The following is a 24144-nucleotide window of genomic DNA, read 5'->3' on the forward strand; positions in this document are numbered from 1 at the left end:
CCCTGAGGGCAGTATGAGAACAAAAACGTATAGTCCTCAACTCTTTTTTCATTGGTTCTGGGCAGTGTGCTTCAGATAAGGCACAGATATTAACAATCAGACTTTTCAACAGCTTGATGAGAGCGGCTTAGCTGTTTCGGACAAAGTTTGAACATTCCAGGCACCAATTTTACATATTCCGCCAACAATCAGGATACGGGAATGGCCTTTCACAAGTTTTCATTGGGCATTTTTTCCTCAGTGGCAGAGAAACTCTTGCCCATTTCAGCTCCATATTAAGTGGTAGGACACGGTCAGCAATGGATCTCCATCAGCACAAGTTCAATTTCGTCGGCTTTTCTGGTATGGACATAATAGGAGGAAGACCAATAAATTACAAAGCCTGTTTACCAAGGAATGCTGCTGTTCAGCACATAGTCACCAAAAGATTTGTTAGTGCAGTGAGATGGCCAATGATGGACATAGACTGAACATTCAGCCAGATTGTCCTAAGGACCTAGCTAGAGATTGATCCCAGTGGTGACTGATCTGCAAGGAGACTACATCCCTTTGGGAGCTGCCTTGATGATAATGATGGCCTGAATCAGGATCCAAATTAAAATCAAGTGACAAGACCCCCATCTTCTAACAGGCTAAACCAAAAGCCTGGATATGAATAGTCTTAAACTTTGGGGGACAGGGGCAAGAATCCAGATCTGAAAGAGGAGCCTCTCTTTGTGTTGTGCTGCCACATAAGGTTCTGGGCAGATTTGCATCCCCTCTGATCAAGGGAGCACAGTGCTAGTACCAAGACCTCCACTATGTAGTAGAGAACCCAAAAGAGGGGATGAGATGTAGTTGGAGCCATGATTCCTTCCTGCCTATATGCCAGCCAGTAAAGCTTGCTAGGCATGTCGGGGGATAGGAGGTGAGGTATGCTGCATGATTTAAGCGTGTTACCTTTTGAGTGCTCCTTGGATGCTAGAGTCACTACCCCTCAAGGTCAAATGTCACCTGTGGTCCCTCTAGCATGGGGTACCTTAGTACTGCTCAGGGCTATGCAAAATAGGTACAATTTTGCCCCTAATAAATTAGTATTTGGAAAATGGAAAGATCTGCATAAGTGCTAAGACACAATTAGGGTGTCCAGAGCTCTTCCTGGATTCATTATATTTCTTATGTTATGGGTTGCTTAAAAAATGAATACACTGTGAAATGTATTCCCTTTGATGTTGGGCTCCCAGAGATGTGTTGGCTTCCTTTAAGCATTTATACAGAAGCTGGAGACTGTTACCCTAATTTAACATTCTACTCAATTAACGTTATCTCCTAAGTAAATAAAGCTGCTCACTATATATGCTGTGACTGCGCTGATATTGAAATTTTGACAAAATGCTTCCTGTGGCAATTTGTGTTAGCGATAAACTCCCAGCATGACGATGATATCATGACTCCACAATGGTAAACTGTATAGAAGCAGCAGGATCCCTTGTTTGCTTCAGTTTCTTTCTTGCATTGTTTGCCTGCCCTCTGGTGTTAGTTCAGGAACCACTGATACACCACACTCCTAGGCTTGGTCAGCGTGTGATGCCTCTTTCGGCCATGCCTGTCCCAGTGGTGTTAATTGGAACCTCCAGGAAATAATGGGAATTAAACAAGGGTGAAATAATTGAAATACAGTATGCTGGAATTTGGGAGCTGATGAAAGGGACAAATCAAAATAACAGCTGGCAGATCTGAAATTGAGGTCCATTTGAAAAGCAACCCTGCTTCATTCTGATTTTTGGGGGGGGGTCTCAAAAATTGAGATTGAATAACTTCTGTTGTCACTAGAAAACACTACCCAGGAAGCTACCATTAACATTAGAAGACTAAATCTCCAAAAACTCTGATTAAAATGTATTCTGAAGGTTTTCACATTTATAATCAGGACTTTATAAAGTTCTGATGTCAGGTAGAAGGCAGGATTTTGATTAAATTAGGGGGAAAGTCTTTTAATCTGTCTACTGTTATGGCTATAATCACTAGTATCTAAGAACCTCACACACCCTGGGTTTCTGGGTTCTTTGTTTTTCAGTGCATTACATTTTTTGAAAAACTGTAAAATGATTAAAACTAATATGAGATTCTCAGATGTGATCTCTTCCTTACTCTGGGTCTCTCTCACTTTTCTGTAGAGCTCCTCACCATAACATCTAACACTGATCATATTTCACCTCTCTTATCCCCTCTGCAGTTTCAATGCAGATGCAGGTAGTGGGGGTGCTGTACATCTCATTCTAACTAGATTGAACCCGAAGGGAAGCATCCTTCAAAGCCAACACTCTCCGCCAAAAACTCCCACTAGCCCGCTCTCTGGTTGGCTTTCCTGCTGTAATAAGCATGTATATAAAACATGGAGGTTACACAAGGTGTCACTTATTATTTGTAGGCTAATCTCTCTGTTGCTCCTGATCTTTATAGGTTGGAATGCATTCCTCACTTCTCCAATTCAGCTCTCCTTTGATCTCCACACTGTAATTGGGCTGCCCGATTAAGTGAAACATTTCACTTTATGTTGTTTTCCTGAAGAAACCTCCTCCACCTCCTTACTAATATGCTTTCCCTGATATGAATCATCTTGGAGTTAACAGTAGATTTTCTGAACTCAGTGAATCTTAGTTGTCTTTTGCACTTGCAAAGCTTTACAGAGAGCTCTACAGTGCCACCTGCAAAGTTAAGGGCACTTAGCGGATCCTTCTTATTCCAGTCCACCTAAAAGCAATTCTCTCAATTTATTCCTTAATATGCACAATTCCAGAATTCCAGTGCATTAACAGGAAAAGTGATACAGCATGTTTGAGGCAGGCAATGGAACCTTGAACAGAGGAGCAGCTGATTCCAAACACCACCTGAACTAACATTTTTTTTTCTTTTGGGTCAATCTAGGATCAGGCATCAGCTAGGGGAATCTGAGCCTTTTAAACAATATTTCTCTTTCTTAAAAAAAAAAAGGTTGGTCCTTGACCACCTTGCTGTTTTGCTGCTCCCTGTCTGTGCCTAGCCAGTGGGCCTGCATGACATGTCAACAAAGTTAGTGCAAAATTCTGCTTTCTAAATCTCCCTGTGGATCCCGCTGCATATTTTGTGCCGTCTCTATACACAGAGATACATTGATGGTGTTGGCAGGCAGGCTAGAATACCAAATGCAGAATAAATGCTGGAACTTCACACACTGCAAATCAGACACAGAATTCTGGGTAATGTTTTTTTTAAGATCCTAAATGGCTTAGGAGCCTGTGTCCCATTTTTTAAAAGAGACTTAGGCCTTAGGAGCTCAAATCCCATTGATTTTCAATGCAACTTAGGTTCCTAAATTCTGATGTCATTTTTGAAAATGAGATTTAGGTGCTTTTGGTTCTGTTACTCTTTGTCCTTATGTTGAAACATGCATACAGCCACATTTTATTTTTAAAAAATTGATGTAAAAAGTCAACATCAATGCAATGTTAAAGGTGCATTCTTAAAGTCAAGAGACGTCAAGAAATGCAAACATTAGGGGTCTATACTTAAAAAAAAAAAAAAAAAAAGTAAACTGACCATAAAGTTAGGCTCCCAAATGATTGTCCTTATTTTCAAAGTGCTAAGCATGCAGCAGCTCTTACTGACCTCATTAAGAGCTACAAAGTGCTCAGGATTTTGATAAATCATATATTTAAGGGCCTAACTTTTGGCATCCACTTTTGAAAATGTCAGCAAAGCTTTCCACATAATGTTAACTCAGCAGCACGGCACATCTTTGCATTTTGTGGGATTTACTCAGACACACATACTACATTAAACTACAAATTTAACCAGACAAGCAAAAAAGAGAAAATCTTACATCTGTGCACTGCAACCAAATTAACCTTCATTAACGTACAAATGAAAAAGTTTAGCCTTAATTTACCATCTCCTGACTTTGTTTGGATTTTATTAGTGCAAATGTGCTTTATCATAGTCTATACGAGAGAATTTTAAAAAGCATCTTTGCAGATCATCTGTTGTGGTTACTTTTCCCCTTCATGTTTGTGGAGCTTCTGAGGTTTCATCTCCTCCCATAGTAGAGTGGACAATTTGATCTAGAATTGCTCATAATAATAATACATCTAAGTGACCTACAAAAGAGGTAAATATCATCGTCCCCATTTTACAGATGCAGAAACTGAGATGTAAAGAGGCTTGCCTGAAGTCACACAGCAGGCCAGTGGTAGAGCTGGGAGTAGAACCCTGAGATCCTAAGTCCAAGTACAGTGCGCTACACCACCTCCCTAACCAATGGGCAACTCCCAATTCTCAGCAATAGCTGTGTAAATTAGGAGTAACTCCAACAATTTTGGTGGCGCTGCTACAGCATTTATGTTAGGGTAACTAGGATCATAATTGGACCCAAAGCAAATAAGGTCTAATCAAACTCTCAATGAAGTCAATGAAAAGACTCCCATTGACTTTAAGGGGTGTTGAATCAATCCCTTAATGTTTTGTGAATGACATTTTACACAGTAGCTGAACACGTGTGCACAGTATGTGTGATTTTTTTTCTAAACATTTAACTTACGTGTTTGTGAAGTTATCTTTCATAAAAGCAAAGACCTAACAAATCTTGCAAGAGTGATTTACGCTCTGGATATGTTCTTTGTGGGCTTCCACCCACAGCTAAACTAATCCTCCCCTGACAGATGTTAGTCACATCACTTAAAATGCACTATTGGAAGGCGCTCGGATACTATGGTGATGAGGGTATTATAAGAACCTACATAGAATAGAATTCCAATCCTCACATGCAGCATTCCTGATGTTCCAGTCCTGTGCCCTCTGTTGTGAATGTAGAACTGCCACTGACTTCAGTGGGAGCTGTGTGTCCATATCTGAGGCACCCTCTGGTCCTTCCAGATGTACACTAATGTCCTCTATGGAATGGGTGGAGATCACCCCTCTCATTGTCACTTGTGACATGTGCCAGGATGTGACCTCAGCTAAAAGCTACTGTATTCACCCACTGTGCTGCCTAGTCTCTAACATCATGTGTCATGCTGATTAGTATGAGAGGAAGCCCAAGCCTACATAGATTGTCCTGTAATGATGGGTGGAGCTGTTTGGTGACTTGCCAAAGGGCAAAGTCCTGTTGGTGCCAGAGAATCATTTTTCATTCCCTTCTCCAGTACTCCATGCCACTGCCAGAGATGCCTATGGGCACAGCTAGCTTTGCCAAGCACAACAGAGTTGCACCTGGCCAGCTGTTCTCAATGGTCAGGCTGTTTTAGGACAAGATCCAAAGCCCACTGAAGTCATAGTAGACCGCACTCCAGCCAACTACTCAGTGCAAGCGTTGATGGTGGTCCATTGAAATTAATGGGCGGGGATCTGCTGACACTACACACTGCAGGATCCAGGCCTTTGGGAGTAATATAATTATTTCAGTTCTAGACTGGTAGACATTTTGCTCTTAATCCCACAGATGTTAGCAGGTGATGTCACCTCTCCTGCGTCTCACGTTCTTCCACATAGACATTTCTAGCAAGATGTTTAAATGTTTCACATTCTAGCTCTCTGAACATCTATCACATCTTCCAGTCTCTCATGCTAACTTAGATTTTCAAAGTGGTATTCATAAAAAAAAAAAATAGAGTGGCTGGGATTCATTTGTGAATGGAGGAGCCACACAAAAAGCACTAGAAGATGTGGACTGTGCCATATAAAGTATAACATATTTAGCTAGTGATAATGCAAATCACAGAAAAATATACAAAGGAGGGAAAAATAAATCCCATCAATGGGGAGCTATTGAACATCTGGAACCCAGGGAATCTGGCCTGATTCTACTCTCACTTATGCTGATCCAAACTCCAGTGAAGAAAATAACAAGGAGTCCGGTGGCACCTTAAAGACTAAAAGATTAATTTGGGCATAAGCTTTTGTGGGTAAAATACCCACTTCTTCAGATGCATGGACCTGAAGAAGTGGATTTTTTACCCACAAAAGCTTATGCCCAAATAAATCTGTTAGTCTTTAAGGTGCCACCGGACTCCTCGTTGTTTTTGTGGATACAGACTAACATGGCTGCCCCCTGATACTTGGTACCAGTGAAGAAAATGAAAATATTTTCATTCGGTTCAATGGTCTTACCTCAACCCCTAAATGGATAACTACACCATTGTAATCAGTTACCGAGTTCCCAGAACAGTCTAAATTGGAGGAGGATTAAATTTGGATAGTTCAGAGGGATGGGGATAAAGAGAAATGTCCCTGACTGCTGCCCTGAAAATGTACTGTTTAGCTATGGCTTGGTTTGGTTACAGCTATTGTTCTATCTGAATTTTTTCTGCTGTCACTATAGATCTATTTGAATTTCTCTGGAAATAGAAAGAGTTTTGACTAGCCTTTGAATGGATTTTTAGATTCGTCACACACACTCTATATTTCTCTTTGTTACATAATATCAAAGCAAATTATTCTGTCAGAAATTCCCTGTATTAAAATAACATCATTATCTTCACAAATGAATCTGAATACAGCCAGTCTCCAAGGAATAACCTTGTAATGGGTTTTGTTTGTGAAAGGACATCAGACAACGGAACATGGGAGATCCTGCTCAGAAAACCAGGGGATAAAGACCTTATGCAAATGCTGGCAAAATGCCACTAGGAATAACTCACATCAAATGAAAATATATTTCCAAAGGAGACTTTTACAGTATCCAATTGACATATCTCCTTGTCTTTCTTTGCTTGTGCCAAACTCTCCAGAGATGCCCAGTGAATAACGATCTCAGGGTAGTAATGCAACAGCAACTGTATTTTCCAGTTGACTCTTTAATTTTTAGCCACAGTGGTACATCAAATTGTAGGTTGATACTAAATGATAGGACACTGGGTACATGATGATGTAGAGTGCAATTCTGCCTTTCACTGATGTAACACCTCAAGAATCTAGCGTAAAACTTTCAAAACCTCCTAAGTAATTTAGGCATAGTCAAAAGTGCCATAAGGACAGTGCAAGTTAGATGACTAAATATCTTAAAATCTGGGCTGTAGTAGGCACTAAGCTGCAATGACTTTCAATAGGACTTAAGCTCCTAACTGCCTAAAAGCCAGATTTTAAAAGTATTTAGACACCAAAAATTGCAGCTATGCCTAATTCTCATTGAGTTCCTAATATTTGTTTCTTTGGGCATCTAAATCACATTGGAAAAATGGGATTTAAGTTGCTTTGGCCCTAAGAATGGGATTTAGGTTGTTTTGGCCCTAAATCGCTTTGGAAAAATGGGATTTAGGTTGCTTTGGACATAAAAATGGGATTTAGGTTGTTTTGGCCCTAAATTGCTTTGGAAAAATGGGATTTAGGCTGCTAGGTCGTTTAGGTGCTTTTGAAAATGTTATCCTTAGTCAAAAACTACTTTTTTCCTAACTAGTTTCTCTCTTAGGAGACTTGTGTGGTTTTATATGCAGGTAAAACTCCCTTTACTTGCAGAGAATAGTTACTAGCTGTGTTTACCACAAGCCAAACTTCAATCTAATTTGTCTTTTTGGCTGGACTGGACTGTACAGATTAAATTTAGATATGAATGTAAGATCAACTTAAAGGACAAATGTCTCCGACCTGGTTTACACAGCTGGTCTCTGTTCCGATCAGGCCCGCCAATAGCAATTCCAGGCCCCAGGGGAGAACAGTCAATGGGCCCCACGCATGTACAACTTGTGCCCATGCGGATGCGGTCTGCCTGACATTTGGGCGGAGCTGCACCTGCGCTGGCTGGTGCCCAGAGAGCTGCTGGCTGCAGTGCTGGGCTCACTCTTCGGGCACAGCCAGGATTTCCACATGCCTGCCCGGTAGGGTTGCCAACTGTCTAACTGCACAAACCCAAAGACCCTTGCCCCTCCCCCGTCCCACCCCTTCCCTGAGGCAATGCCCCTACCCTGCCCCTTCTCCGAGGCCCTGCCCCTGCTCACTCCATCCCCCCTCCATCTCGCTCGCTGTCCCCCACCCTCACTCACTTTCACCAGGTTGGGGCAGGGAGTTGGGATGCAGGAGAGAGTGCGGGGTGCAGGCTCTGGGCAGGAGTTTGGTTGCAGGAGGGGGTGCGGAGTGCGGGCTCTGGGAGGGAGTTTGGGTGTGGGCTCTAGGCTAAGGCAGGGGGTTTGGGTGTAGGAGGGGGGCAGGAGGTCGGCACTTACCTTGTGTGGCTGCCGAAAGTGACCGGCACACCCCTCTGGCTGCAGCTGCTAGGTGGGGGGCTCAGGGAGTCTCTGTGCATTGCTGCCCACAGGAAACACCCCCGCAGCTCGCATTGGCTGCAGTTCCTGGCCAATGGGAGCTGCGGAGTCGGCGTTGTGCGGGGGCAGCACGCAGAGACCCCCTGCCCCTCCGCCTACCGGAGGGCCATTCTGGCCACTTCCAGGAGAAACGCAGAGTGAGGGAGAGCAGGAAGCCTGCCTTAGCTCCACTTTGCTGCCGGTGGTAGCGGCCGGGGCCCCCTGGGCCCTTTTAAATCACCCGGGCCCCTGTGCAATTGCCCTTTCTTTCTCCCGTCAGCAGTCCTGGCTCCGATCTTGTGGTTTCTCTGCTGTGCATATATAGAACTATCCCTGATATCAATGCCAGTTCATTGCACGTATACAGAGCACTGTCTCAGAGTGCAGATCTGGTATTGATCTGCCAGAAGAAATTTGTTCCTTGTAGCTGTCTAGTTATCAAAAGAGAGGCCTCAATAATGAGGGGCGGCTCTAGCTTTTTTGCTACCCAAGCACGGAAGGCAGCCTTCGGCGGCATGCCTGCAGGCAGTCTCCTGGTCCCGTGGATTCGGCGTACCTGCCACCGAATACACGGGACCGGTGGACCTCCTGCAGGCATGCCGCTGAAGGCAGCCTGACTGCCGCCCTCGCAGGGACTGGCAGGGTGCCCCCAGTGGCTTGCTGCCCCAGACATACGCTTGGAGCGCTGGTGCCTGGAGCCGCCGCTGTCAATAATCATTTGCCAGAAAGTCTCTACTTTATCGGCAAAATAAGTCTGATTGTTACCTGTATGCTAGTAATGCACACAAACCATGAAGGGAGGGGCAGGCTCAGTCCTGGCATAGTATTTACTGTACAGAGTATGAATGTTTAAAATGTTGCCAAACCTTATGTAATGTAGCAAGTTCTAACCGCTGAGTCCTTAATTGGCACCAGAGAGTTAGGCTATCTGTCAAATTGCACATTTGATATTTGAAAAATGTGTTTTGTGAGATGAGTTCTATTTAGGGTTGCCAGGCGTCCAGTTTTCGACCGGAACGCCTGGTCGAAAAGGGACCCATGTGCGTCCGGTTAGCACCGCTGACCGGGCCACTAAAAATCCAGTTGGCAGTTCAGTGGGGCTAAGGCAGGCTCCCTGGCTCCCTGTGGCTCCCAGAAACAGCTGGCATGTCTGTCTCCTAGGCGTAGGGGCGGCCACGAAGGCTCCGTGTGCTGCCCCTGCCTTGAGTGCCGGCTCCACAGCGCCCATTGGCTGGGAACTGCAGCCAATGGGAGCTGTGGGAGCAGTGCTTGTGGGCGCGGGCAGCGGATGGATCCTCCTGGCCTCTCCGCCTAGGAGATGGACATGCCAGCCACTTCCGGGAACCGCCTGAGGTAAGCCCGCACCCCAAGCCCCCTGCCGTACCCCAACCCCCTGCCCCAGCCCTGAGCCCCGTCCCTCATCCAAACTCCCTCCTGAAGACCACACCCCGCACCCACTCCTGCACCCCAGCCCCTTGCCTCAGCCCTGAGCCCCATCCCACACCCAAACTCCCTCCCAGAGCCCATACTACATGCCCTTTCTCACACCCCAACCCCCTACCCCAGCCCGGAGCCCCCTCCTGCACCCTAAACCCCTCATCCCCAAAGCCCACACCCCCAGTCAGAGCCCTCATCTCCTCCCACACCCCAACCCCCTGACCCAACCCAGTCAAAGTGTGTGAGGGTGGGACAGAGCAAGAGAAAGAAGGAAGGGGAGATTTAGTGAGCAGGGAGAGGGGCCTCAGAGAAGGGGCAGGGGCACAGCCTCAGGGCCAGGGGTGGGGCAAGGATATTCTGTTTTGTGGGATTAGAAAGTTGGCAACCCTAGTTTCTATTCTGTTTGCTTAAATCAGCTGCAGAGGATGATTGCAAATCACCTCATCACAAGCCTTAATTTTGCCCTAGCGCACTATGCACAGACTCCTTTGTCAGACGTCCCTTCTCACAAAGGGTGTTGTGGCTCCATCTGGCAGGAAGCACAGGGATTATTTTTATCATTTTTATCACATGTATAGTAAGCAGCAATGTTCACTTTAAAGGCCTTCATCAGTCAGAATGCTGTGCCCACTTCTGGTGTCCATGCTATAAAAAAGGATGCTGAAAAACTGGAGAAGGTTCAGAGAAGAGCTACAGGAATGATTTGGGGTCTGGAAAACCTGATTTACGACAAGAGTCACAAGGATCTCAACCTGATTACGTTATACAAGAGAAAGCTAAAAGGTGGCTTGAGCACAGTCTGCAACTCCCTACACAGGACAAAAATAGTAGAAGAGAGCTGTATAACAGACAAATGCAAACAAGGAGAGTATGATTAAACAGTTCTGCTTCAGTAATGCAGAGGGTGGTGTTTTAGCAGCCGTAACTTTTGAGTAGATTCCCACTAGGAAATGTGCCAGGGAACAGGCCACTAAAGAGTGACTGCTCCCCTGTTCAGCCCCACTGCACCAGTGCTACAGAACCCCAACATTGGCGAGAGGCTGTTGGGTCTCTGTGGTCTCTTGAGACAATCTTCTGAAATACTTCTGTTTACACTTCTCCCACTTCAGTTTTGGATCTTTTCTGCCTCCTTTTACCCCTCTCTGTGGTGTGTAGATCAGGGTATCCTGTGGCCCTAAACAATTAAGCAACAGCACAGACAGTGATGAAAAGAAGCATGTCTTGTATTTGTATCCAGGCAATTCAGATTTAAGAAGTTGGAGACTTTCCATTGAAAACCACCAGAGGGCACTGTAGGCTAACTGTTGAAAAACACACACCAATCGGAGTAAAATAGGTAGACAATATAATAGGTCTTTCCTTTCTCCCTCTCTTCCATACCCAGTTCACTTGTCTGACTCATTGTTAAACAATCTGAAGTAATGGGCCTCTAGCTCTTCCATGGTGGAGTGTCCCTGTCAGGAAGTTCTCCTGATATTCAGCAAACACTTTCCATGACTGCACAAATAGCAAACAAAGTCTTGCTTCCACTTAATTGGCCTCTCAGAGTTGGTAAGACAACTCCCACCTGTTCATGCTCTCTGTATGTGTGTGTATATACATCTCTTCAATATATGTTCCACTCTATATGCATCCGAAGAAGTGGGCTGTAGCCCACGAAAGCTTATGCTCTAATAAATTTGTTAGTCTCTAAGGTGCCACAAGTAATCCTGTTCTTTTTGCGGATACAGACTAACACGGCTGCTACTCTGAAACATATTAATAGTGTGAGGTTCTGTGCTGAGCACCCTGAATTCCCACTGATGCTTAGGACTGAGGCCTGATTAAGAAAAGACACCTTGGACCTCTACTTTTAACACTGAAAATAGTTACAAAAATCTTGAACATCAGAAATTTGTGGGAGTTTTTTCTTACGTTACTTTATCATTTTTGGCTGAAAACTGTTCACTCTTCATTATCCAAATGTCTGTTGAAAAGCCCTTTAAAATGTGCCACGTACAATCCTGAGCACACTGCTGGCATGGACCAGATCAATAATAGTAATAATTAATAAATAAGTAACCGTTGACACCATGATTGGTGATAGTAGTATAAACGTAACAATATTTGTAATAGTCACACAGATTGTTAGAAGAGGGCACAGACAGGCTCTTTGATGGTGGTCTTCACACCTATTTACTGATATATCTTAAGTCCCAAAGGTAACTTTTTTAAAATAAGTTTTATTAACAGACTTTTTTTCTTGAATGGAGGAAAATAGAGTCTGAGTGCTTGAATTCCTATAGCCCCTATTAGAGCTTCATATAGTGCCTGCTAGACAAAGCCTTCCTACTAACACTGCCTGCCAATCCTTACTATCCCAACCTGACAACTGACCTGCACTCCCACTGACTTCAGTGGAAGGTCTGTCTGAGAAAGGGCTGCTGGATTGGCCAGGTGAATAAGTGACACCAGAAACTGCATCTCCTTTGTGAAAGAGAGTGATAGTGCGAGGGTCTGAAATTTATATTACTGAGATGAAGTGGCAATGGACTAGTGGAAACAAATGATAAAGTTTCAGAGAGTTTTAGAAGCTAAAAGAAAATCAGTGGAGCAGAGAAAAACAGAAATGAGGATAAAAGGGACAGGCTTTTAAAGACAAATGAAAAGAGGAGAGGGGAGTGGAAAAACAAGGGGGAAAGTGGCAAGCTGAAGAACCCAAAGCAGAGCGTTCTTGAATGGTCTTTTTGAACAGCCCAGTGTGTTTTCACGCATTGGTGACTAGAAAACTTGAAACAACATGAGCTATTCCAATTCTAGGCCAAATTATTTTCCCTCTGGATGAAATCTTGGGTTTATCGCTGTCATTCATGCTTTATAAACAGTTACAATATACACACAAAAGCCAAGTTTTAAAAACAATGGTTGTCTAAAGTTACACTCCTAATTTGTATTTAGGCATGTAAACAAGTAATTCATTTTTCAATAGGGCTTAGCACCCAGCAGCTCCCACTGACTTCAGTGGGCTCTGTGTAGCACCCTTAAGGTGACCCGACAGCAAGTGTGAAAAATCGGGAGGGGGTGGGGGCAATAGGCGCCTATATACAAAAAAGTCCCAAATATCGGGACGGTCCCTATAAAATCGGGACATCTGGTCACCCTAAGCACCCTATATGTTAAACACTGTTTCCAAGTGAATGAGACATTTTTTTCCGTTATACTAAACATTCATTTATCTCCCTGCACTGTTTGTGAATAAGTTTTCCTGTTGCAGAAATGAACGTGTCAAAGTAATCAGTATTTTTTCTTAATGTCTTTTTTATCTTCTTTTTCCTTTTCTTGTGTTCAGTGCCCAAGCAAAACTTATGACCCCTTGATTAAATCTACCAGAGATTTTCCAGATGATGTCATTAGTTTTATAAAACGCCATCCATTGATGTACAAGTCGGTTTACCCGGTGACTGGAGGACCTGTATTTACTAGAATCAATGTGGACTACAGGCTGACGCAGATTGTGGTGGATCATGTCATGGCGGAAGATGGGCAGTATGATGTTATATTCCTAGGCACAGGTAAATTAAAGAGCTCTCGTAGTTCTTCAAGGGCAATGTCATAGGAAAGCTAAATAGGTTAAAGAAGATCATTTGGGGTCCTAATCTATCAAGAATCTTTCCATTTACCAAAGAGGTAACATTATTCCCATTTTACAGATGGGGAAAGTGAGGCACAGAGTGGTGAAGTGACTTGCCCAAGATCACCCAGCAGGCCAGTGGCAGAATAGAACCCCGGTTTCCTGAGTCACACTCCAGTAGGCCACACTGCCTCCCTTTACCACATAGATGAATCTTGCAGCATGCCCTGAAGTTCAACAAATGTGGACTATTTGGGACAAAACTGGAAGGGGGTGAATTTCAGAGCCATCGATCTCTCAGGTGCAGGATTTAAGTCTCCGGGGCTTTCAACTCAGCCTTTCTCACAAGTACTAATTTCACTAGCAAACAAGGTGTCATGAGGTGTCTTCCAGCATCCATACACTTCAGACCAATGAGTGAAGAGTGAGATGCAGTGGGATTTTAGCATGAGGAAGAACTTCAGGGTGACTTGCTCTCACAGCACAGTTGGCTGTCCAGGAACAAGCACTGCCCCAATCTTGGAGGACCTTCATTGCTTTGCCTCTCTGAATGAAGTCTTTCTGACAGCAATGAAAGGAGGAAAGCAATCATGCACTTTCAAATACCATGAAACCCCTACAATTCAAGTATAAAATATACATCTGAAGCATACACACAACATGCACACACATAATCATTCACGTTACACATGCTGAAAAGTTCTGAAAAAATTAAACATCCATTCAGAAAAGGTAGATTTGCTGCCTAACACATGGAATATTGTTTTGGTGTATTCTAGAATTTGCAGTCAGTTTTGTGCTATTCTCTACTGCAGTAGGTTTTCATACAAAATGAACTTATATTAGATCAATAACCTCCTGTTGGTTTAGGTATTGATAGATAGCACTGACATCTAATTCTTCTTTGTAATTCTTCTTTAGTGTAGAGATTTGAAGGTTGCAAGGTACCATGTAGTCACTAGGTGGTGCTCCATAATTTGAATAGAGAGAAAATTATCAGCGCCAGCACCTTTTAATTATGAAGTGAGCTCTTTTTCCCCCCAGAATTCATGGTTTTATTTCATTTTATATTTTAAATCTATCCTGTGGAAATTCAGACTGAAAGATAATATTTCAAACATTATATAATGAGTGCATAAAAATACACCAAATAACTCGGGAGGTTTTGGTCACCAGAAGATCAGGAGCTTAAAATATGTTTGAATGTGTTCAACCAATGCTACCAGAGAATTTAGAAAGGTTGCCTGTTATGTATAGATATTCCATCTGCAGCCCTTTGTATCTATGCAACCCTAGATAAGAGTATGGACATTACTAACACAGAAGGCAGGTAGTGACATTTTGTAACTTCCACTTAAAGTGCTAGGGATGTCATCAGCTGTAGTCTCCTACTTTGCTTTAAAATGTATGTATTTGTTGTTTTAATACTACACATAATATTTAGTACTGAATGGGCTTGATTCAATCCTGCCTTGCATCTTCCAGACATCCAGGCCATGCCCTTCAACAGCCTATGTGTTTTGGGGGCAGGGTTGGCTTGCTCCCTTGCAATGGTGGGACTCCACCAACTGGAATGTACAGCACTGGGGAGTTCCAGGAGATGATCAAACCTGATATCTTTAATAGGGATTGGCAAATGTCAATGTATTTTATCTTCCCTTTGAGGTAGGGAGGCGTTGTAATTTCTGCTGAGGTCAGAAAACTGAGGCACAGAGTTTCTGAAAGCCACCCAGTGAGTCAATGACAGAGGTGGGGTTAGAACTCCAGCATGCCTAACGCTCAGTTCACTAGACTTCCAACCTGCCTCCCTATGTGCACTGTATTCTGTCAGGAAAACGTGCAACCCACACACAGGGCTTTATGCAGCTCATGAGTCCCCTGTTAGGGCCGAGTGGGATGTGAGTGTTGCAAAGGGCCTTGTCAGGCACACCTCTCAACTGGGCTTCATTTTCAGGGGCGTCACTCATTGCAATCCCAAATACTTAAATGCCACACAGCTTTGGTGTCCCTTCACTATTACGGCTGGAATTTTTTTACAGCAGAAATGCAGAATCGTGGAGCTCAGGTGATCCAAAGAGTCATTTACATTAACACAAGGTCTCCTGTTGTGATTTAAATCTCTTGCATGAGTAACATTTCTGTATCCCTGACTTTGGGTCAGTGTCACATGACACGTCCCACATTTGGGCCTCAGCAGGTGCTTAATGCTTTGGGATCTTAAACAACTGTTTAGAGTAATTTTAAAAGCACTTCAATTCCGTTTTAAGTCTGATCACACCATGCTGCATAGGTAGTCACTAAGACCCCCTATTCAGCAAAGGACTTTAGGCCCTTTATGGTCCCTAAAACTGTTTAAATAGATAAGTTCTTACTGAAAAAGAAGGATGACCCAGTAGCTAAGGCACTTGAGTGGGACTCAATAGATCTTAGTTCAATTCCATGCTTCCCCCACACATTTCTGTTGTGAGATTGGGCAAGTCTTGCTGTGCTTCAGTTCCCCATCTGTAAAATGGGGATAATAGCACTGTCTCAGAGTATTCTGAGGTTAAATACATTAAAAATTGTGAGTTGCGCAGACATTATAGTGATGGGGGACATACAGGTAGATGTATTTAGAAAGCAGATTCCTGGTTACATTAAGCATGATCTCTGATGTCTAGTTTCCTTTTTTTTATCTTCTTTCTAACTGAAGTTTAGAGCATCACTTAGAAAAAGAATGGGAAGGGGAGTCAATATGAAGTCAGTTAGAAACAGAACTGTACTTAAATACTGAAACACAAGCACTGCTTTGTATACTACATATCTTTGTTTCAGACACAGGAACGGTACTGAAGGTTGTGAGTATTACAAAGGAGAAGTGGACTATGGAGGAGGTAGTACTGGAAGAGCTGCAGATTTTCAAGGTAAGCTTTAACAGCCACTGAGTGTTTGAACAGCATCAGAGAATAGTTTAGGGGAGTTTAAAGCCTTGTGGAGTTTAACCTCTGAAGCAATTCATTTCTCAGAACTAATGCAAGTTCCCAAACTTATTTTATTTTTAACATTGAGATCCTTTGGTTTTCCAAAGATGATTGAATCAAAGAGAACATCAATTTTCAAGCTCCTAAAAAGTCTTTTTTATGTACAACACTGCTGCCAACTCACAGGTTTCTCAGCTGTCTCACCAATACTGCTTGATTTTTAGAGTTTTTCTTAAAGCCTCAGCTTCTGGAGTCCTACAATCCCCATTATCACTTACAAAATGTTTTCAACCCTCATGGTTGTGGAGAAAACCTTGAAACACGAACAAAGGTTAAAAACAAAACAAACAAAAACCACAAGGCAAATAAAATGAAGGAAATATCTGCTATTGTTTAAAGTCTAATGATTTTTGAATCAGTCTCTTGATTTGTTTTGTTTTGCGGTGGTTTTATTCTGGAGCCTGATTCAAGGTTTTTGTGTGGGTGGGGTTGGCAATGCTGGTAGAATGTCAGAGAGAGTCAGGCCAGCTCCAGTGAGTTGCCTATAAATGGTATCTATATTGGGCCAAATTCTGCTCTCTATTACACTGACATAAATCCTGATTAACTCTGTTGATGGCAGTTGAGTTGATTTGGATTTACACCAGTGTAATGGAGAATAGAATGTGCCTGCTGATTTATTTTTTCATTCCAGTGTTTCTCTCTCCTCCTTTTTGGCAGTCTTTCGCTGTTCCCTTTTCATTGCATCCAGCTCTACTTCATTTTTCACCTTACTCTTTCGTTAGTGTTTTCCTTTCTCCCCACCATCTGCCCTTTTTTCATAGATTCTCTCCTAAGTGCAGTGCAAGCCAAAGAACAGTGGGGTCGTAGTCGATCTTTCTAATCACAATGATCAAGTGAGTTTGAAATCAGACACAATGAGTTCACCCAGAACTAGTACAGGCTCTGTAAAACTGATATTACTGAGTTAATTTCTCTATGTGCCTTTTAATACATCATCTATAGGATGAGAATCCTCTTGATTTAAAGGCTCTCAATGTCCTCTTTCCACTGCCATGAACACCAATTATAAATATTTCTTTGAAAATACCAAGATTGCTCAACAGTCTGCCAAGTAATCAGGAGTTTCAGTATGTACACCAATTTGCTGCATTCTTATACCATAACGTCAAGGGCAAACATGCCATATCATATTTAACACTAAAAGATTTGGGGTTTGCTTAGCAGACATTCCTCCACTTTATAAATGTTATCTCTACATTTTTTTTAATATGGAAAATTGAAGAGGAAAGAGCAGCTGCAAACCATTCCTTATTCCTAAAGCCACATCAAAATTAAACAATAGGCTTAGATGTTGCATTATGTGATAGAGCATAAATAATATACCAGGACCATCCTGTTCTTACTACAGTCATTGGCACAACTTCCATTGACTTCACTAGAGGTAAAATTCACCCTTGGTGCAGAGGAGCAACCTATGCATACCTTAAGTTCCATTTAAGCCTTCAAAATAGTGCTTAAATGGAATTTTTAGATCTAGTGCTGGTCCTCTATGCAGTGTGAATTACAATCTTCCTGGATAGAAATCATCTACTGGCAAGTAGCAGAACATATTTGCTGGCATGTATTTCTGGAAGCAGGTATTTCCTTATTTCTGATATTTTTTCACATCTGGATAAACCAATTAAATTGATCTGTAGTTTTCTTTATTTTCTTGTAGGCAGGTGTTAAGATATGTCATCTTTTCTATTAAAGACAGAAGCAAATGTCAATGAATAGTTACACTGACATTCACTCATTCATTTTTCAGCATCCATCATTTATCTCAACTATGGAGATGTCCCTGAAGCAGGTAATTCACACACTTGTTTAATTCACATGAATAGTTTGGTATTTTGAGCATTTAGCTTGTTGCTTTGCTGGTGACATCTGTTGCTTATTGGCCAAATTTTCAAAGGCTGCCACTTAAGCTGCATCTGGAAAGTATAGTGTGAACTAATTTGCCTGGAAAATTAACATTTGCGTGCAAATAATAATTTGTATGCCCAAACTGGTAATTACTCATGGATACAAATCCTTAGTCATATGGATGTGGGATTTGTGAATTAAGTTAACACACATATTTTCCACATACAACAAAAATTTGACTCTGTATAATCTATTAATTCAACAAAACGTTATTATTATTTTATTATTGGTTATAGTAGTGGTATTACAAGCAGCACAACCAGGGATCCCAAATAGGGATTAGGGCCCCACGGTGCCAGGCTATGTACACATAGTAAGAGGCAGTCCCCAATCTGTGAGTTTACAGTCTAACTACACAAGTCACAAAAGGTGGGAGAAAGGAAGTATTATTATTCCCCATTTTAAATACTGAACTGAGGCACAGAGAGGGAAAATTATTTGCCCGAGGTCATCCAGATATCCCGAATTCCAGGTCAGAGTCATAGTTTAAAGCCAAAGGGACCACCAAACCATCTAGTCTGACCTCCTGTGTGTTACAGGCCATCTACCAAACCATCTAGTCTGACCTCCTGTATGTTACAGGCCACCAACACCACCCAGGACCCGCACACTAAACCCAACAACTGAAATTAGAACAAAGTATTACAGCCCACAGGAAACTGAACTGTTATGTGCTACATGCAGAGAGTAGGCGAGAGCCCGAGGTGCACAGTACCTGAGGTCCCTGCAATGGCAGGGAAATGATTAGGTGAGATATACCCAGGTAATCCTAGCAAGTGACCTGCACCTACATGCTGCAGAGAAAGACAAAAAGCCCCAAGGTCACTGCTAATCTGACCTGGGGAAAATTTCCTTTGCAACCTCACATGTGACAGTCAGTTAGACACTGTGAGCAAGAATCAACCAGCCAAGCACCTGAGAGAGAGAATGTTCAATGTCACCTCAGAGCCCTGAATCACCTTATCCAATATCCCATCTCCAGCCACAGACATCCCTGATGCTTCAGAGGAAGGAGATGAAAAAATACATTGGATGGGGGGGAAATCCCTTCCTGACCTGTGCAGGTGACCGTCTGAAACTCTGAAGCATGAGCTTTTAGGAACATAAGACCTAAACCAGAAATGAGCCCCACGGCTGTTGAGCTTAACATCAAGATCTATCTTCCTCTATCAAATTATTAGTAAAGTTACTTTTGTTGTGGATTGCTGCTGATTTTTGATATTGTAAATTCATGTGAACATCCTACCAGTGCTTTAGATCCTTGTCCTTCCAGTTCCATAGCCCCTTGCCAACATCATGTCATCTGCAATGGATGGAGACTGGCCAGTGCACACAGTGCCCTGAGAAACATTTTACAGTGAATGTGAAATTCTCTCCCGTTCAATTCAATCTGGGCCAAGATTGAAAGATTGCGAGGCTGGTAGCGAGAAAGAGAACATGTAAAATAATTGCTTGAAGAATACTTCTAATTCATTCGCCTTGCCTGATTTGCAGCAACAATTGTACATTGGTTCCAAAGATGGATTGGTTCAGCTCTCCCTGCACAGATGTCACACGTATGGGAAGGCTTGTGCAGACTGCTGCCTTGCCAGAGACCCATACTGCGCTTGGGATGGAAACTCATGTTCCAGATATGCACCAACTTCTAAAAGGTAAGAATATGTATAGAGTTCCTTTGGAAAATCCACCCACTCATGTTCTCTACATTAAGGGCTTCAGAGATTCCCACTGAGTTTCTAGGCCAGCGAAAACAAGTTGCACTTTTTCAGCATGTTTTTTGGGTAAATTGTAGACATAACCTTGTCCATGTTTTGGTGGGAGTGCTATGAAAACAGTGCAGCACTTTAATATAAATAGTGATAACTGCGCTAGGGCGTCTAACATAACAAGATCACGATACTTATTGTTATGCTACATTGTGACAGACCCAGACCAGTGGGGTACAGGAGTTTGGTAGAGGGCAAATATACTGGTCACTGGATGAGTAGTTTTCTGTTCCCTGAGTGACCAGAGCAGGGGCTGTACTAGAGTAATTCAGGAACCTGCTAGAACCAGTTAAGGCAGGCAGGCTAATTAGGACACCTGGAGCCAATTAAGAAGAAGCTGCTAGAATCAATTAAGGCAGGCTAATCAGGGCACCTGGGTTTTAAAAGGAGCTCACTTCAGTTTGTGGTGTGAGTGTGAGGAGCTGGGAGCAAGAGGCGCAAGGAGCTGAGAGTGAGTGCTGCTGCTGGAGGACCGAGGAGCACAAGCGTTATCAGACACCAGGAGGAAGGTCCTGTGGTGAGAATAAGGAAGGTGTTTGGAGGAGGCCATGGGGAAGTAGCCCAGGGAGTTGTAGCTGTCATGCAGCTGTTACAGGAGGCACTATAGAGAGCTGCAGTCCACAGGGCCCTGGGCTGGAACCTGGAGTAGAGGGTGGGCCCGGGTTCCCCCCAAACCTCCCAGTTGACCTGGACTGTGGGTTCTTCCAGAGGGGAAGGTCTCTGGGTTTTGTGGATTGGTGAATCTCTGAGGCAGGAAAATCCACCAATAAGTGCAGGACCCACCAAGATAGAGGAGGAACTTTGTCACAACATGCTTTAAGATACCAAATTATGAGGCTAAGGGCTAGACTGTGGCTCCCTCTGCATGAGTGTGCAAAGGAGAGGGAAGTGATTCAAGGAGCCTCCTGTACTTGTGCCTCTGCATGGGAGCCAGGCACAATCACAATGGGGAGTGTGACTCTCACATGATACCCCTGGGTGGGTCATTGGCAGCAGGAACTGAAAGGATGAGCTGAGCTAAAAGACACAGGTCTCATGGCTCAAGTGTGTTAGAGTTTACAAACCTCTATCCATGGACTAGCAAAGAACAGAGAACCATAGTGTGTTGGTATAGGTTACACAAGTGCTTTGCTGGGCTAATACCAGCTGCAGCACCAGCCTCCCAAAAGAGAAAGGACCACGGGAGCCATATCTGAACTCTCCCTGAGCCAGATGGAGGGATTTCATGCTGTACTCTAGAAGGCTAATAGAGTTACTGAGTTGGCATTAGCTCCCCCTCCTAGCATTCTGACTGGGTCAGCCAGAATTTCTCAGGTCACGCCACTATTCCAAGGCTTTTCCTCAGCCTCCTCTTCCACCCCTTCAACGAAACTGTCCTGTAGGCAGTCCTTACAATTGGAGCGAATAACTGATTTTTTTGGTTTGCTGGCAGTTCTGAAAAATTGAAACAAAATTTGGTTTGAATCAGAAAATTACAAAAAGTCCCCCTCCCCTCCCCCCCCACACACAAAGATTTTTTTGGCTGAAACTGTATTTTTAGCATATAAACAATTCACCTGAAAAATGTTGCCCAGCTCTGCTTACAATAAAGGCCCATGGTTGCTGTCTGTGATGAGTTTGCTTCCTTAAGGACTGCAGTACTGGGCCTAAATGATGAAATGAGTTATTGTAGTTAATGAGTTACGGGTTATTGTGTCATTCATTGTGCAACCATGTGCATTTTCCCCTAAGCCAAAGTGAACTAGAATAAATACAGAGAAATGTAAATGAGAAGAGAAATATAAAAGCCAAGATTCAATGAAGAAGTTATGCCCCATGGGATTGCTGAAGCCTGCAGTGCTTTCTTTCCATTGCATGCGGAGACAGAGAACGAGGGCTCATTTATCTATAGAGCTCCTTGGCTTGGTGGATAGGTCAAAGCTTTGTGGGTGCGAGACTCCAGAAGAAGGGACTGATGTTTTGCATTGTGCATCTTCCATAGGTCAGTTACTTGCGTATTTTCCTTTAGCTCGGTCTAGCTATCTGGCACACTGTGCTCCCAGCATATTTAAGTCTCTTCTCCAAATGGCCACATCAGCATCAGGAGCCAGCTCTTCCACTTAGACATTGCTGTGCTTTGCACTTGTAAGGGCCTATTGCCATCTCTGACACTGGCTCGCCGTGTCTCCTCGAGGAAGTCACTTTGCCTCTCTGTGCCTCAGTTTCCCCATCTGAAGAATGAAAATAATCAGATTTATCCTCTTGAGATCTACGGATGAAAGTTCGTAAGAGCTAAGTATTATTATTAATACTTTATCAATATTATTTTAATGAAACCTAAAAACGGTCATGGAGAGGTTAAGTAATTCGCCCAAAGATCAATACGCAAGTTAAATAGCGGAACTGGGAAAAGAATCCAGGAATCTTGACTCCCAATCTCCTGTTCTGTTCATCTCTACATAAAGTTTCCCAAACCGTACGCTGTAGCTGCTGTTCTCAAAACTGTTCCATCTGAAGCAGCACCTACGCTTTTCCAGCATTGCTTGATTTAGAAAATTCAGTAGTTGACATTACACTGTGTTGGCCTTGAATTGAGTCAGGAATGTGGTCTGTTGAAGCTCGTAGGTTTACATGACGTAGGGTGTTGAGAGTTCTGATGGTTTCCAAGATGATCTGGCCCACCAGATCACAACATCTGTTCTGCCTTTGGATCTGGCAGAGCTCCTATAGCTGATTTGGAAGTTGTCTCTGCCACTTGATTGCCCTCCTCACCCTCTTCTAGGCAGATCTCTCTCCCCAGAGTGATTTTCTTAAATCACCGGCCTGTCTCTTTGTGCCATTTGTACAAATCTCTCTGTGCCACATGCCACTTGAGAGGGAGGCTGGATTTACTTAGGGCTGTAATTGCCAACGATAGGGCAGAAGTGCTGCGGTCCCACATCTGCCGAGCTCCTCTGCATTTTGTTACTGAATTCCAGCAATTATGCCTTAAGTGTTATACATTTTAATGCTCTTATTGTAGGCGAGCCAGGAGGCAAGATGTCAAATACGGAGACCCAGTCGCCCAGTGCTGGGATGTGGAAGAAAGTAAGTATTTGCGCCTCTTCCTCCAACAAAATGTGTACGGTCAGTGTGTCTGTCTGTTTACTATGCTCTTTGGAACTAGGCCTCTGGAGATATCTGGGCAGCTAATACCCAGGCAGTTAGAATCCCCAAATACTCTCCATTCAGGCCTCATCCAACAGTTAGACTCACTGAGCCATGGGAACTTAAAAGAAGTAAATGGCAAAAACAGCTCTCTCCTCCACCCCCCCCCCACTCCATGCGAGAGAGACACCAGCAGAAACCCACATGAGGGGAGAAATAAGACAATTGATGTGAATACCCCATACCCCACCATGAGTGAGATGCCAGGACCTCCGCTCCTTTGCAGAGTATCTGGAGAGAGATTCAAGTAAGAAAACCTCTGAGGAAGCAGGAAATGCTCCTTTTTCCTCCCCTAATACATACACACACTTGACAAAAGTCTCAACCCCCGTTCCAGCTGCCAAACCCTCCAGTTCCACCTCCCTGCAGCTACTTAAACACTCCCCCTATTAACAAGAGCCTTCCCCTTCCCTCAACAAGAAATCCCCCTCTCCCAGCTGCCAAACAGTCTGGCTCTCTCCCTTGGCAACTGCTGCAGTTCACTTACAAAGTGTACTGTCAATGCTAAATCCTGCGGTTACGTTGCAATTTCTGTGGTAGCGTAAAATAAATGAAAAGCTTTCAAAACTGAAGTTTGAGTTAGTCTGGGGTTTTTACATTCAATTATTCAAATGAACAGCCCAGTCACAACAGTATTGATAGTATTGCTGAGTTTAATTTTTGAGCTAGTAGAAGCTGCTCCCTTTGATCCATCTCCGATTATTTTCATGTCACTGTGGTGCTGGAAGCCTGCTGCAAAACTCATATTTCACAGCAAAAATTAGGGCTGTCTGCCATGAAATCAAAGACCAGTCTGTTGCATGGTATACTGGGCTCTCACTGTGCATATATACCACAGGGATCATTAAAAAGTCAGGGGGAAATCCCGGTTCCATTGAAGTTAATGGCCAAACTCCCATTGATTTCAATGGGGCTGGGATTGCACTCTCACGATTCACCCCACAATTACTACATAGTGGTATCTGAGA

The 24144-nt window shown here is 43.4% G+C and overlaps 1 protein-coding gene across 5 annotated transcripts in view; it reads left to right on the top strand.

Annotated features, from left to right (window-relative positions):
* The window catches only part of LOC117874863 (semaphorin-3D), a 195283-nt gene that overhangs the window by 153038 nt on the left and 18101 nt on the right, over positions 1 to 24144 (top strand). For all 5 annotated transcript variants that reach the window (XM_034765512.1, XM_034765476.1, XM_034765486.1 and 2 more), the window contains exons 12-16: positions 13015 to 13237; positions 16111 to 16199; positions 18067 to 18108; positions 19719 to 19876; positions 22992 to 23056. In XM_034765512.1, the coding sequence (XP_034621403.1) occupies positions 13015 to 13237; positions 16111 to 16199; positions 18067 to 18108; positions 19719 to 19876; positions 22992 to 23056 (577 nt within the window). The remainder of the gene's footprint in view (positions 1 to 13014; positions 13238 to 16110; positions 16200 to 18066; positions 18109 to 19718; positions 19877 to 22991; positions 23057 to 24144) is intronic.

The sequence above is a fragment of the Trachemys scripta genome, chromosome 1 (genome assembly GCF_013100865.1).
Source record: "Trachemys scripta elegans isolate TJP31775 chromosome 1, CAS_Tse_1.0, whole genome shotgun sequence".
Lineage (NCBI taxonomy): Eukaryota > Metazoa > Chordata > Testudines > Emydidae > Trachemys > Trachemys scripta.